The following is a 16100-nucleotide window of genomic DNA, read 5'->3' on the forward strand; positions in this document are numbered from 1 at the left end:
CTCCAGGACTCCAGTCCACAGTACCTCGTCTCCTCTAGGACTCCAGTACACAGTACCTCGTCTCCTCCAGGGCTCCAGTCCACAGTGCCTCGTCTCCTCCAGGGCTCCAGTCCACAGTGCCTCGTCTCCTCCAGGGCTCCAGTCCACAGTGCCTCGTCCCCTCCAGGACTCCAGTCCACAGTACCTCGTCTCCTCCAGGGCTCCAGTCCACAGTGCCTCGTCTCCTCCAGGACTCCAGTCCACAGTACCTCGTCTCCTCCAGGGCTCCAGTCCACAGTACCTCGTCTCCTCCAGGACTCCAGTCCACAGTACCTCGTCTCCTCCAGGACTCCAGTCCACAGTACCTCGTCTCCTCCAGGGCTCCAGTCCACAGTACCTCGTCTCCTCCAGGACTCCAGTCCACAGTACCTCGTCTCCTCCAGGGCTCCAGTCCACAGTACCTCGTCTCCTCCAGGACTCCAGTCCACAGTACCTCGTCTCCTCCAGGGCTCCAGTTCACAGTACCTCGTCTCCTCCAGGGCTCCAGTTCACAGTACCTCGTTTCCTCCAGGACTCCAAAAAGGTAAGGGGCAGTGTTGGGGGGTTTCAGAGTGGTTCTTTGCAGAATATAATAAAATATGAAAGAGTTGTGTGTAGGACTAGGAATATCTGTGTTTGTTTTGTGTGTGTTGCTATGTGAGAAGGAAAAGACTTGTTAGAAGAGGGGTGTTTTTTAAATTGGTTTAAAGAAAACAGCACCAGTCACCCTACCTTCTTCTAACTCTGTCTTGGTGCCTAATGTTTGACAGTGCTGTTAGATGTGTACACAGCCAGCGCTGTTAGATGTGTACACACAGACAGAGGGGAAAACAGTACTTCACACATCAGATATGGTTCCTGCCCATGGTAAATGGGTATAGTAAAGGTCAGGTTTGGGGTCAATTCGAATTGAGGTCAGTCAGTTCAGGAGATAATCTGAAACAATCTATATTCAATGACTTCTCAATAAATGGAAGAGAAGCTATTTATTTAAAAAGTTGTAACATTTTGTATTTAAAATTCAAAACACTTCCGGAATTGGGTGTCTTTAATTCTAATTAACCCACTGTTGACCAGGGCCCATAGGGTAGAGTACTACTGTTGACCAGGGCCCATAGGGTAGAATACTACTGTTGACCAGGGCCCATAGGGTAGAGTACTACTGTTGACCAGGGCCCATAGGGTAGAATACTACTGTTGACCAGGGCCCATAGGGTAGTGTACTACTGTTGACCAGGGCCCATAGGGTAGAATACTACTGTTGACCAGGGCCCATAGGGTAGAGTACTACTGTTGACCAGGGCCCATAGGGTAGTGTACTACTGTTGACCAGGGCCCATAGGGTAGTGTACTACTGTTGACCAGGGCCCATAGGGTAGTGTACTACTGTTGACCAGGGCCCATAGGGTAGTGTACTACTGTTGACCAGGGCCCATACGGTAGTGTACCACTGTTGACCAGGGCCCATACGGTAGTGTACTACGGTACTGCGGTGTGCTTTAGGACCATGCGGACGCCTCCGAGCCGTCAGGTAGGTTGTTTGGAGTGTTTATCCGAGTGGATAAAAATAATACAACTATGTCCCCCCCACTTATAAAACCAAAGTTGCGCCCCTGGTTTTAACAGTGATCAAGTAGACTACTATTTGGTCATAATGTAGACCTACCAGTTTGGTCTACCATCAAAAACAATGGAGAAAATGCATCCCATAACATTTTAACATGGAAATAGCTGTTCTATCATTCAGCCAACAGTAGCAGCCAATGTGTGGTGTTCAATGTAGGCGTACATTCCATGAGACGTTTGAAAAAATCATTCAGGGCTTAACATTAACCTGTTTATCCACTTGTCCTTCAGACAAGGAGGTGACTGAAAATGTTGTTGAGTCGTTTGATGTAAGAAACCATTTTATTCCCATACCATTATTACAGAGAATCTGACAAATACAACAAAATACAACACTGCCCCTTTAAGACAAAAACGCTCTTTAACTGACTCCCTTTTCAAAGATGTCTAGAAATGCACACGTGTTGTGTCTTGTAGGAAGCAACCACTCCCCTATTGCTGACTAAAACTATCTATAACTGGGCTAATAGCTCACTAACTAGCAGAGGATATGATCTCAAAACAGCTCATCTACTCACGACCGCAGATTCTGTAAAGACAGGCACGTTCAACGTGAACGGCACATATATGGCAGTGGTTTATTTGCATATAGGCCTACTGCAGCTCTGATTGGTTATGGCGCACCGGTCTGTTTAGATCAGAGTATGTGCATGTCAATGCAATAGAATCCTACTCTGATGTGTTCTGTCTACAACAAAGTCCGATGAATCGATGGTTTTGTTTCGGTATGTTGCATTGAAAGTAGCTAATATTGCGTTGATTAGATCCCAATTCCCACAGTAGAGGGAAACGTTGATAGTGTTAACTAACGGGGAAAACTAGAAAGTCGAGAGGTTCAATCTCGTGCTACTCTGCGCGGGCTGATTTTTCTTCTGCGCAGCAGCAGCTCCCCGCAACACACACACACACACACATACTAAACAACTCAACCTCACTTCCTCATGATCCCGTGGAACAAAGTCCAACAGATAAGCCTCCGTTACAGCTTCATAACAACACCATCGTCAACTACATGATGCTGTATAACATTTACTCATAGGCTTATGTCCCAAGTTGTAGAAACATTTCAAGGATGATCGATGGAAACAGGATGCACCTGAGCTCAATTTAGAGTAAATTTCATAGCAAAGGGTCTGAATACTTATGTAAATAAGGTATTTCTGTTTTTTTGAAAATTGCAATCATTTTTAAGAACCTGTTTTTGCTTTGTCATTATGGGGTATTGTGATGTCATTATGTTGTATTGTGTGTAGATTTTGGAGGATTTTTACAAATGTAATCCATTTTAAAATAAGGCTGTAATTTCTAAATAAATGTAGAAAAAGTCAAGAGGTCTGAATACTTTCTGAATGCACTGTATGTATAGCGCAGTAGTATAATCTATGCATTTCCTTATAATACTTTGTTTTTAACGACTGACCTGGTTACTGTAAGTAAAGGTTATTGATGAGCCTGAGGTTAGAATGAATCATGAAGTTAGAATTTGTATTTATTTATTGAACCTAAATTGAACCAGGAAGTCCCATTGGGATCAGAAGACCTGTTTCCTAAGGGAGACCACGTAGATCAATTATGTTTAGATCATGTGATGCATTATAGATGATTCCAGATGACATACTGCACTGTGTATTATAGCTGATTACAGATGATATACTGTACTGTGTATTATAGCTGATTCCACATGACATACTGCACTGTGTATTATAGCTGATTCCACATGACATACTGTACTGTGTATTATAGCTGATTCCACATGACATACTGCACTGTGTATTATAGCTGATTACAGATGACATACTGCACTGTGTATTATAGCTGATTCCACATGACATACTGTACTGTGTATTATAGCTGATTACAGATGACATACTGCACTGTGTATTATAGCTGATTCCACATTACATACTGTACTGTGTATATAGCTGATTCCAGATGACATACTGCACTGTGTTTGCCTATGACTGACTAGTGTCTAAAAACTATCTGAGGGGTCCATAATATGGCTTGGAACCTTTTACTGCAGTGTGTGATTTTTGGTAGTCTTTAACAAATCTACTTTGAAACCAAAGTATACACCTCACACACATGGTTATGGGCTTAAAAAAAGAAGACACCTGTACCATGGCAGGTATAGAGTTGAAATGTATTCAGTTTTGAGTTTGCATCCCAATATTACACTTTATATACATCACAGAAGACTGAAATATAACAAAACAGTTTGACATAGAAACACTGGATTTTTGTCATGAATAACATTCCACCCATCAGGTCACAGAGGGCACTTCTGGACATTGACTGCAGGAAAGGGCCATGAGGTCACAGAGGGCACTTCTGGACATTGACTGCAGGAAAGGGCCATGAGGTCACAGAGGGCACTTCTGGACATTGACTGCAGGAAAGGGCCATGAGGTCACAGAGGGCGCTTCTGGACATTGACTGCAGGAAAGGGCCATGAGGTCACAGAGGGCGCTTCTGGACATTGACTGCAGGAAAGGGCCATGAGGTCACAGAGGGCACTTCTGGACATTGACTGCAGGAAAGGGCCATGAGGTCACAGAGGGCACTTCTGGACATTGACTGCAGGAAAGGGCCATGAGGTCACAGAGGGCACTTCTGGACATTGACTGCAGGAAAGGGCCATGATGTCACAGAGGGCACTTCTGGACATTGACTGCAGGAAAGGGCTGCCTCTGTATTTTGTATTGTCAATGGATGTGTCATTGTAGATTGACACTTAAACATTTTCTAACTGACTCTAACTGTTGATCATTCACCAGTAACATAGACCAGGGTTAGAGTTATTCTGATAGATTTAGTGGGTGTGTGGCATTCATTAGTGTTGGTGTTGTTTTTGGCTTGTACTACTCAGATTCTACAGGCCAAGTCTTTGTCCAATGAAATGTCACCAAACCTGCCCGGTTGAATACAGGGGTGTGTATCATTGTTATAAGCAACAGCTTGAACAAGAAGTGTGTGTGTGTGTGTGTGTGTGTGTGTGTGTGTGTGTGTGTGTGTGTGTGTGTGTGTGTGTGTGTGTGTGTGTGTGTGTGTGTGTGTGTGTGTGTGTGTGTGTGTGTGTGTGTGTGTGTGTGTGTGTGTGTGTGTGTGAAAGAAGATAGGTGAGAGAGATAAGGGGGAGAGAAGGTGGGGGCAGAGACATATGTTTTCTCAATGTGATATTTTCATAAGGTGTGCTCACTGTGTTTGTGCTCACTGTCTTCCACTCTCTCTCTCTCCCCCCCCCCCCCCCCCCCCCAGACAGTATGGAGAAGAGCCAGTATGGACCCCCGCTGGACGCGTCTGCTCCCCCCTACCCCTACCCCAGCTACCAGGGAAGTGGCGGGGGAACAGCCTACCCCCCTCAGCCTGGCTACCAGGGAAGTGGCGGGGGAACAGCCTACCCCCCTCAGCCTGGCTTCCAGGGAGGTAAGAGATCAGATCTACACTGATACTCTTAGGGACAGTTTAAGCTTACACTCTTAGAAAATAAGGCGCTATCTAGAACCTTCCTGGAACATGAAAGGGTTCTTCTTGGAACCTAAAAGGGTTCTTCCTGGAACCGAAAAGGGTTCTTCTTGGAACCTAAAAGGGTTCTTCCTGGAACCGAAAAGGGTGCTCCTATGGGGACAGCCGATGTGTGTGTCACGATAGCCATAGATGTCATGAACATCATTGTTAAGGGCTGGCCAACCACTCTGTATCCCTGGGTTTGTTCCCATAATGCTGGCCAACCACTCTGTATCCCTGGGTTTATGGTCCCATAATGCTGGCCAACCACTCTGTATCTCTGGGTTTGTGTTCCCATAATGCTGGCCAACCACTCTGTATCTCTGGGTTTGTGTTCCCATAACGCTGGCCAACCACTCTGTATATCTGGGTTTGTGGTCCCATAATGCTGGCCAACCATTCTGTATCTCTGGGTTTGTGGTTCCATAATGCTGGCCAACCATTCTGTATCCCTGGGTTTGTGTTCCCATAGTGCTGGCCAACCACTCTGTATATCTGGGTTTGTGGTCCCATAATGCTGGCCAACCACTCTGTGTCCCTGGGTTTGTGGTCCCATAATGCTGGCCAATCACTCTGTATCCCTGGGTTTGCGGTAAATGACAGTGTATTGATGTATTTATTCATCCCTTGTTTATCAGGTCCCCAACCCGGCATGTACCCACCACCTCCCCAATACGACATGGGCATGGCACAACCTACAAATGCCCCCAGCGGTGAGTCACACACACACACACACTGAAAAAAACTCCAAACTGTCTGACCAAAACTACCTAAATCGGTTCCTTTTTTTATTATTCACAGTACCCCGTGAAAAACGAGAACCAAGTTGTACACACACAAGGTATTTGCTGGACGTCCTGGCCTTAGCAACAGCCAGCCTTAGCAACCCCTCGAATCCTCTACCTCTTTAGGGGTTTGAAATATAGAACTAACAACAAGCGACACAATTTTTTTGGGGCCTAAGTTGTTCTATCCAGTTCTATCCTGTTCTATCTAGCTCTGTCTGGTTCTGTCCAGTTCTATCCCATTCTATTGAGTTCTATCCAGTTCTGACCAGTATTTCCCTCTCCCTGCAGTAACCCGGGTGGTGGTGATTCTGTCTAGTCCGGTCCAGTTCTATCTGGTTCTATCTGGTTCTGACCAGTATTTCCCTCTCCCTACAGTAACCTGGGTGGTGGTGATTCTTTCTAGTTCTGTCCAGTTCTATCCAATTCTATGAAGTTATATCCAGTTTTATCCAGTTCTATCTGGTTCTAACCAGTATTCTCCTCCCTCTGCAGTAACCCAGGTGGTGGTGATGCAACAGCCGCTGCCTAGAGACGTGTCCGGCCAGATGACGTGTCCACACTGTCAGGTCCAGGTTCTGACAGAGACCACACACACCACTGCACTACTCACCTGGGTCATCTGTGGAGCCCTCTGCTGCTTCATGTGAGTTATGCACACACACGCACGCACGCACACACACACACACACACACACATATATACACTGCTCAAAAAAATAAAGGGAACACTTAAACAACACAATGTAACTCCAAGTCAATCACACTTCTGTGAAATCAAACTGTCCACTTAGGAAGCAACACTGATTGACAATAAATTTCACATGCTGTTGTGCAAATGGAATAGACAACAGGTGGAAATTATAGGCAATTAGCAAGACACCCCCAATAAAGGAGTGGTTCTGCAGGTGGTGACCACCGACCACTTCTCAGTTCCTATGCTTCCTGGCTGATGTTTTGGTCACTTTTGAATGCTGGCGGTGCTTTCACTCTAGTGGTAGCATGAGACGGAGTCTACAACCCACACAAGTGGCTCAGGTAGTGCAGCTCATCCAGGATGGCACATCAATGCGAGCTGTGGCAAGAAGGTTTGCTGTGTCTGTCAGCGTAGTGTCCAGAGCATGGAGGCGCTACCAGGAGACAGGCCAGTACATCAGGAGACGTGGAGGAGGCTGTAGGAGGGCAACAACCCAGCAGCAGGACCGCTACCTCCGCCTTTGTGCAAGGAGGAGCACTGCCAGAGCCCTGCAAAATGACCTCCAGCAGGCCACAAATGTGCATGTGTCTGCTCAAACGGTCAGAAACAGACTCCATGAGGGTGGTATGAGGGTCCGACGTCCACAGGTGGGGGTTGTGCTTACAGCCCAACACCGTGCAGGACGTTTGGCATTTGCCAGAGAACACCAAGATTGGCAAATTTGCCACTGGCGCCCTGTGCTCTTCACAGATGAAAGCAGGTTCACACTGAGCACGTGACAGACGTGACAGTCTGGAGACGCCGTGGAGAACGTTCTGCTGCCTGCAACATCCTCCAGCATGACCGGTTTGGCGGTGGGTCAGTCATGGTGTGGGGTGGCATTTCTTTGTGGGGCCGCACAGCCCTCCATGGGCTCGCCAGAGGTAGCCTGACTGCCATTAGGTACCGAGATAAGCTCCTCAGACCCCTTGTGAGACCATATGCTGGTGCGGTTGGCCCTGGGTTCCTCCTAATGCAAGACAATGCTAGACCTCATGTGGCTGGAGTGTGTCAGCAGTTCCTGCAAGAGGAAGGCATTGATGCTATGGACTGGCACGCCCGTTCCCCAGACCTGAATCCAATTGAGCACATCTGGGACATCATGTCTCGCTCCATCCACCAACGCCACGTTGCACCACAGACTGTCCAGGAGTTGGCGGATGCTTTAGTCCAAGTCTGGGAGGAGATCCCTCAGGAGACCATCCGCCACCTCATCAGGAGCATGCCCAGGCGTTGTAGGGAGGTCATACAGGCACGTGGAGGCCACACACACTACTGAGCCTCATTTTGACTTGTTTTAAGGACATTACATCAAAGTTGGATCAGCCTGTAGTGTGGTTTTCCACTTTAATTTTGAGTGTGACTCCAAATCCAGACCTCCATGGGTTGATAAATTTGATTTCCATTGATCATTTTTGTATGATTTTGTTGTCAGCACATTCAACTATGTAAAGAAAAAAGTATTTAATAAGAATATTTCATTCATTCAGATCTAGGATGTGTTATTTTAGTGTTCCCTTTATTTTTTTGAGCAGTGTATATATATGCCTGTACATAGGGGTGGCAGGTAACCTAGTGGTTAGAGCTTTGGACTAGTAACCGAAAGGTTGCTAGATCGAATCCCCGAGCTGACAAGGTAAAAATCTGTCGTTCTGCCCCTGAACAGGGCAGTTAACTCACTGTTCCTAGGCCGTCATTGTAAATAATTATTTTTTTCTTAACTGACTTGCCTAGTTAAATCAAATCAGATGTTAATGGTCACATACACATGGTTAGCAGATGTTAATGCGAGTGTAGTGAAATGCTTGTGCTTCTAGTTCTGACAGTGCAGTAATATCTAACAAGTCATCTAACAATTCCACAACAACTCCCTTATACACACAAGTGTAAAGGAATGATTAAGAATATGTACATATAAATATATGGATGAGCGATGGCCGAACGGCATAGGCAGTAGATGGTATAGAGTACAGTATATACATATGAGATGAGTAATGTAGGGTATGTAAACATTATATAAAGTGGCATTGTTTAAGTGACTAGTGATACATTTATTACATCCAATTATTAATTATTAAAGTGGCTAGAGATTTGAGTCAGTATGTTGGCAGCAGCCACTCAATGTTAGCGATGGCTGTTTAACAGTCTGATGGCCTTGAGATAGAAGCTGTTTTTCAGTCTCTCGGTCCCAGCTTTGATAAACCTGTACTGACCTCGCCTTCTGGATGATAGCGGGGTGAACAGGCAGTGGTTGTTGTCCTTGATTATCTTTTTGGCCTTCCTGTGACATCGGGTGGTGTAGGTGTCCTGGAGGGCAGGTAGTTTGCCCCCGGTGATGCGTTGTGCAGACCTCACTACCCTCAGGAGAGCCTTACGGTTGTGGGCGGAGCAGTTGCCGTACCAGGCGGTGATACAGCCCGACAGGATGCTCTCGATTGTGCATCTGTAAAAGTTTGTGAGTGTTTCTGGTGACAAGCCAAATTTCTTCAGCCTCCTGAGGTTGAAGAGGCGCTGTTGCTCCTTCTTCACCACGCTGTCTGTGTGGGTGGACCATTTCAGTTTGTCCGTGATGTGTACGCCGAGGAACTTTCCACCTTCTCCACTACTGTCCCGTCGATGTGGATAGGGGGGTGCTCCCTCTGCTGTTTCCTGAAGTCCACAATCATCTCCTTTGTTTTGTTGACGTTGAGTGTGAGGTTATTTTCCTGACACCACACTCTGAGGGCCCTCACCTCCCTGTAGGCCGTCTCGTCGTTGTTGGTAATCAAGCCTAACGCTGTACTGTCGTCTGCAAACTTGATGATTGAGTTGGAGGCGTGCATGGCCACGCAGTCATGGGTGAACAGGGAGTACAGGAGAGGACTGAGAACACACCCTTGTGGGGCCCCAGTGTTGAGGATCAGCGGGGTGGAGATGTTACCTACCCTCACCACCTGGGGGCATACCGTCAGAAAGTCCAGGACCCAGTAGCACAGGGTCTCGAGCTTAATGACGAGTTTGAAGGGTACTATCATGTTAAATGCTGAGCTGTGATCAATGAACAGCATTCTTACATAGGTATCCCTCTTGTCCAGATGGGTTAGGGTAGTGTGCAGTGTGATTGCGATTGCGTCGTCTGTGGACCTATTGGGGCAGTAAGCAAATTGGAGTGGGTCTAGGGTGTCAGGTAGGGTGGAGGTGATATGATCCTTGACTAGTCTCTCAAAGCACTTCATGATGACGGAAGTGAGTGGCACGAAGCCTCCAGTGGTGATCCATGGCACGAAGCCTCCAGTGAGGAGTCATGGCACGAAGCCTCCAACGAAGGCCTCCAGTCCGGAGCCTCCAGCGACGTTCTCCAGTCCAGAGCCTCCAGCGACGGCCTCCAGTCCGGAGCCTCCAGCGACGTTCTCCAGTCCGGAGCCTCCAGCGACGGCCTCCAGTCCGGAGCCTCCAGCGACGGTCTCCAGTCCGGAGCCTCCAGCGACGGTCTCCAGTCCGGAGTCTCCAGCGACGGTCTCCAGTCCGGAGTCTCCAGCGACGGTCTCCAGTCCGGAGTCTCCAGCGACGGTCTCCAGTCCGGAGCCTCCAGCGACGGTCTCCAGTCCGGAGTCTCCAGCGACGGTCTCCAGTCCGGAGCCCCCAGCGACGGTCTCCAGTCTGGGGCCTGCAACGAGGGTGCCCAGTCCGGGGCCCGCAACGAGGGTGCCCAGTCCGGGGCCCGCAACGAGTGTGCCCAGTCCGGGGCCCGCAACGAGGGTGCTCCGTCCGGGGTCGGCGACGAGGGTCCCCGCACCAGAGGTGCCACCAAAGTGGGGTGAGCCAGTGGTGGAGTGGGGTCTGCGTCTAAGGTCAGGGCGTGACAGTAGCCCCCCCAAAGGTGCGGCCGGAGTCCGCACCTTTGGGGGGGGGGGGTACAGTTCTCAATCAGGGACAGCTGTCTATTGTTGTCTCTGATTGAGGACCATACTTAGGTAGCCCTTTTTCCCACCTGTCTTTGTGGGAAGTTGACTTTGTTTATGGCACATAGACTTTAGCTTCACGGTTTGTTTTGTAGTGTTTATTGTTTTGTCGGCGTCATTTTTCAAATAAAAGAACATGTACGCTCACCACGCTGCACCTTGGTCCAGTTCTTTCAACGACCGTGACAGTAGCAATGATCTAGTGTTGCCAGCCCGGGTCGCGCATTCGATATGCTGATAAAATTTAGGGAGCCTTGTTTTTAGATTAGCCATGTTAAAATCCCCAGCTACAATAAATGCAGCTTCAGGATATGTGGTTTCCAATTTACATAGGGTCTAATGAAGTTCTTTCAGGGCCGTCGAGGTGTCTGCTTGGGGGGGATATACACAGCTGTGATTATAATCTAAGACAATTCTCTTGGTTGATAATGCGGTCGGCATTTGATCGTAAGAAATTCTAGGTCAGGTGAACAAAAGGACTTGAGTTCCTGTATGTTGTTATGATTACACCACAACTCGTTAATCATAAGGCATACACCCCCGCCCTTCTTCTTACCAGAGAGATGTTTATTTCTGTCGGCGCGATGTGTGAAGAAACCAGGTGGCTGTACCGACTCTGATAACGTATCCCGAGTAAGCCATGTTTCTGTGAAACAAAGAATGTTACAATCTCTGATGTCTCTCTGGAAGGGAACCCTTGCTCGAATTTCATCTACCTTGTTGTCAAGAGACTGGACATTGGCGAGTAGTATACTTGGGAGCGGTGAGCAGTGTGCCCGTCTGAAACTTCTGCGGCACCGTTGTTTTGGGTCGCCTACTGGGATCCGATCCAGGAATACACACACACAGGTTACAGGAATACACACACACAGGTTACAGGAACACACACACACAGGTTACAGGAATACACACACACAGGTTACAGGAATACACACTCACAGGTTACAGGAATACACACACAGGTTACAGGAATACGCACACACAGGTTACAGGAATACACACACACAGGTTACAGGAATACACACACACAGGTTACAGGAATAAACACACACAGGTTACAGGAATACACACACACAGGTTACAGGAATACACACACACAGGTTACAGGAATACACACACACAGGTTACAGGAATACACACACAGGTTACAGGAATACACACACAGGTTACAGGAATACGCACACACAGGTTACAGGAATACACACACACAGGTTACAGGAATACACACACAGGTTACAGGAATACACACACAGGTTACAGGAATACACACACAGGTTACAGGAATAAACACACACAGGTTACAGGAATACGCACACACAGGTTACAGGAATACACACACACAGGTTACAGGAATACACACACACACACAGGTTACAGGAATACACACACACACACAGGTTACAGGAATACACACACACACACACACAGGTTACAGGAATACACACACACAGATTACAGGAATACACACACACACACAGGTTACAGGAATACACACACACACACAGGTTACAGGAATACACACACACACACAGGTTACAGGAATACACACACACACACACACACACACACACACACACACACACACACACACACACACACACACACACACACACACACACACACACACAGGTTACAGGAATACACACACACACACAGGTTACAGGAATACACACACACACACACACACACACAGGTTACAGGAATACACACACACACACACACACAGGTTACAGGAATACACACACACACACACAGGTTACAGGAATACACACACACACACACAGGTTACAGGAATACACACACACACACACACAGGTTACAGGAATACACACACACACACAGGTTACAGGAATCCACACACACACACAGGTTACAGGAATACACACACACACACACACAGGTTACAGGAACACACACACACACACACACACACACACACACACACACAGTCTTGCATTTCTAACCAATTTAGGACTCCTCACATTTACATACCTTTTTAGGACCCTGCTTTCCAGACATCATAGAAGCACAGAAATTACACTCATGAGCTAGAAAAAAAATCTAATATGAGGAAATCACCGAAAGTTGCTGACTTCTTGAAAAAAGATCACTTGTAATTTTACCACCTACTTGAGACCGCACATTGCAAATCAAATCAAATCAAATTGGTCAAATACACATGGTTAGCAGACGTTAATGCGAGTGTAGCGCATTGCTTGTGCTTCTAGTTCCGACCGTGCAGTAATATCTAACAAGTAATGTAACAATTTCACAACAACTACCTTTTACACACAAGTGTAAAGGAATGAATACGAATATGTGCATATAAATATATGAATGAGCGATGGCCGAACGGCATAGGCAAGATGCAGTAGATGGTATAGAGTACAGTATATACATATGAGATGAGTAATGCAGGGTATGTAAACATTATATAAAGTGGCATTGTTTAAAGTGACTAGTGATACATTTATTACATCGATATTTGATGCATTCATTCTATTTTATGACTGAAAATATTGCATGTAGAATGCCACAATGATGCAACACGGATGGCAACTCAACGGCTGTAGTGTAGTTCTACTGTAGTGTAGTTCTACTGTAGTGTAGTTCTACTGTAGTGTAGTTCTACTGTAAAGTATTTAAACTGGAACAACCATTTCAGTAATGGAGTCATTATATCCAAGTAACAGATTAATAGTTTAGAAAAATGTATTTTATTTTTCTGTAACATTCAAAGTCAGCAGGCTTTGTATTCTTGAGACCTTAGTCACTCCAAAAGTGAACAACCCACCTGGGAAAACTTCCCCCAAACAGAGTGAGATGGAGGACATTCATCAACTGCCTATGAGCTTAAGTCAAGTAAGTCCCATTAAATCCTCAGAGGTACACCAAGATAGAAGCATCTTATACACTTATTATCTCTGATCTGCAACTATTTTGTTGTGTACATAGAACTTTACTGCTCTCCAGTCCCTGTTTACTAGCGCTTGGGGAGAAGCAGCAATGCATTTCTCACAGTCTTGTTTTCCAGGCCTTTTTCCCATTCGGATAAAATTCATCAAGGAATCTTCAACTGCATCCACCTCTATTGTCGACCAAAACCTTTTTGTTCCTTTGGCACCTTTGGAAAGAGATGACATTATGAATGACTACATTAAATAAAGGTTGAGTACAATACAGTATGTGTTCATCTCTGTATTAACTCTACCAGGTTGCAGCTGTATCTGCAGAGAGTGTTGAGGTTAAACTAACAATCCCAACTAAATAACTACATAGAGAAGGATGTGAGAGAAGAATGTGCAATGCTGACATCAAGGCAGAGTCAATCTGTATGAAATCTAAGCCCATCAAAAGGTTTGCAATGTAATCCTTCTAATAAAAGCAATACTTATTAAATTAAGTTCCCTCACCCAGGAAAAACAATGTAAAGTGTGGTAATCCTTCTGTGTTATCATCTATCCTGACACACTAGTTCAGATCTAACGTCTTGACTTGTGTCCAATCCAAACTGAACCGTTCTGTGCTGGCATGGTTGGAAATACACTAACTGATGAAAACAGGATTGATCTGGACCAGCACAGTACCATAAGCTGACACTACAGAGTGAAAACGCACTGACTGAAGGCAGCAGGAAACATGCTTACTGTGTGAGCCTCTCCTTTGTCCCAGCTTTCCCTTGGTCATTGGCTGTTTGGCCCGAATCGCTGACATCTCTCCTGGAAAACATCAGTGGAAATCATGTCAGTTTCACCCAATCCAACCTATCAACCAATCCATAAGCGATAACTGTTGGAAAAACTCAAAATGCAGGTTTATAACAGCTGTGCCATTCAAGCCTATTGAATATGGTATGAGAGGGACGGCTACAGCCACCCAAACCCTACAGATACAGCCATGTATTGAGAGGGGAAAGCACAATACCATGCTGAAATGAAGGCAGACTCCATCCTAACCTTTTTCACACCACTGTACAATCCAAACTGAACCGTTCTGTGCTGGCATGGTTGGAAATACACTAACTGATGAAGACAAAACAGATCTGGACCAGCACAGTACGGCCAGAATACTTATGGCACCGACAGAGATGGTCGCCTCGCTTCGCGTTCTTAGGAAACTATGCAGTATTTTGTTTTTTAATGTGTTATTTCTTACATTGATACCCCAGGAAATCTTAAGTTTTATTACATACAGCCGGGAAGAACTACTGGATATAAGAGCAACGTCAACTACCAACATTAAGTCCAGGAATATGACTTTCCCAAAGCGGATCCTCTGTTTCGACTATCACCCAGGGCAATGCATCAGATCCCAGTAGGTGACCCAAAACAACGGCGCCACAGATGGCAGATGGCGCGGTCTTCTGGTCAGGCTCTGTAGACGGGCACATCGCCCACATCTCACGAGTATACTACTCGCCAATGTCCAATCTCTTGACATCAAGGTAGACGAAATTCGAGCAAGGGTTGCCTTCCAGAGAGACATCAGAGATAGTAACATTCTCTGTTTCACGGAAACATGGCTCACTCGGGATACGTTATCAGAGTACGTAGAGTCACCCGGTTTCTTCACGCATCTCAGAAACAAACATCTCTCTGGTAAGAAGAAGGGCGGGGGTGTATGCCTTATGATTAACAATTCGGGGTGTGATCATAACAACATACAGGAAACTCAAGTCCTTTTACTCACCTGACCTAGAATTCCTCACAATCAAATGCCGGCCGCATTATCTACCTAGAGAAATCTCTTCGATTATAATCACAGCCGTGTATATCCCCCCCAAGAAGATACCTCAACGGCCCTGAAAGAACTTCATTGGACTCTATGTAAACTGGAAACCACATATCCTGAGGCTGCTTTTATTGTAGATGGGGATTTTAGCGAGGCTAATCTGAAAACAAGCTCCCTAAATTTTATCAGCATATGGAATGCGTGACCCGGGCTGGCATGATTCTGGTTCATTGCTACTCTAACTTCTGCGACGTATACAAAGCCCTCCCTCGCCCTCCTTTCGCAAATCTGACCACGACTCCATTTTGTTGCTCCCAGCCTATAGACAGAAACTAAAACAGGAAACGCCTGTGCTCAGGTCTGTTCAACGCTGGTCCGACCAATCTGATTCCACGTTTCAAGATTGCTTCGGTCACGTGGACTGGGATCGAGTTTATTTGAAAGTGCATCAGTGATGTTGTACCCACGGTGACTATTAAAACCTTCCCCAACCAGAAACCGTGGATTGATGGCAGCATTCGCGCAAAACTTGAAAGCGCGAACCACTGCTTTTAATCATGGCAAGGCGACCGGAAACATGACCGAACACAAACAGTGTAGCTATTCCCTAGGCAAGGCAATCAAACAAGCTAAGCGTCAGTATAGAGACAGAGTAGAGTCGCAATTCAACGGCTCAGACACAAGACGTATGTGGCAGGGTCTACAGTCAATCACGGATTACAAAAAGAAAACCAGCCCCGTTGCGGACACCGATGTC

The 16100-nt window shown here is 46.3% G+C and overlaps 1 protein-coding gene and 1 long non-coding RNA gene across 2 annotated transcripts; one reads left to right on the plus strand and one right to left on the minus strand.

Annotated features, from left to right (window-relative positions):
* The first annotated feature begins 549 nt into the window (after window positions 1-549).
* LOC120037718 (cell death-inducing p53-target protein 1 homolog) lies at window positions 550-6586 on the plus strand. Its single transcript, XM_038983704.1, has 4 exons — window positions 550-562; window positions 4903-5070; window positions 5790-5864; window positions 6432-6586. Exons 2-4 carry the CDS (start codon window positions 4908-4910, stop codon window positions 6584-6586), a joined length of 393 nt encoding a protein of 130 aa, XP_038839632.1. The 5' UTR covers window positions 550-562; window positions 4903-4907.
* Window positions 6587-13310: 6724 nt separating this feature from the next.
* LOC120037719 lies at window positions 13311-14759 on the minus strand. The gene is made up of 2 exons (XR_005474849.1): window positions 14260-14759; window positions 13311-13736 (listed from the first exon to the last, which is right to left on the minus strand). It is a non-coding gene; the product is annotated as an uncharacterized LOC120037719 (long non-coding RNA).
* Between the last annotated feature and the right edge of the window lie 1341 nt (window positions 14760-16100).

This window comes from Salvelinus namaycush, unplaced genomic scaffold, assembly GCF_016432855.1.
Source record: "Salvelinus namaycush isolate Seneca unplaced genomic scaffold, SaNama_1.0 Scaffold1833, whole genome shotgun sequence".
NCBI classification, from domain to species: domain Eukaryota; kingdom Metazoa; phylum Chordata; class Actinopteri; order Salmoniformes; family Salmonidae; genus Salvelinus; species Salvelinus namaycush.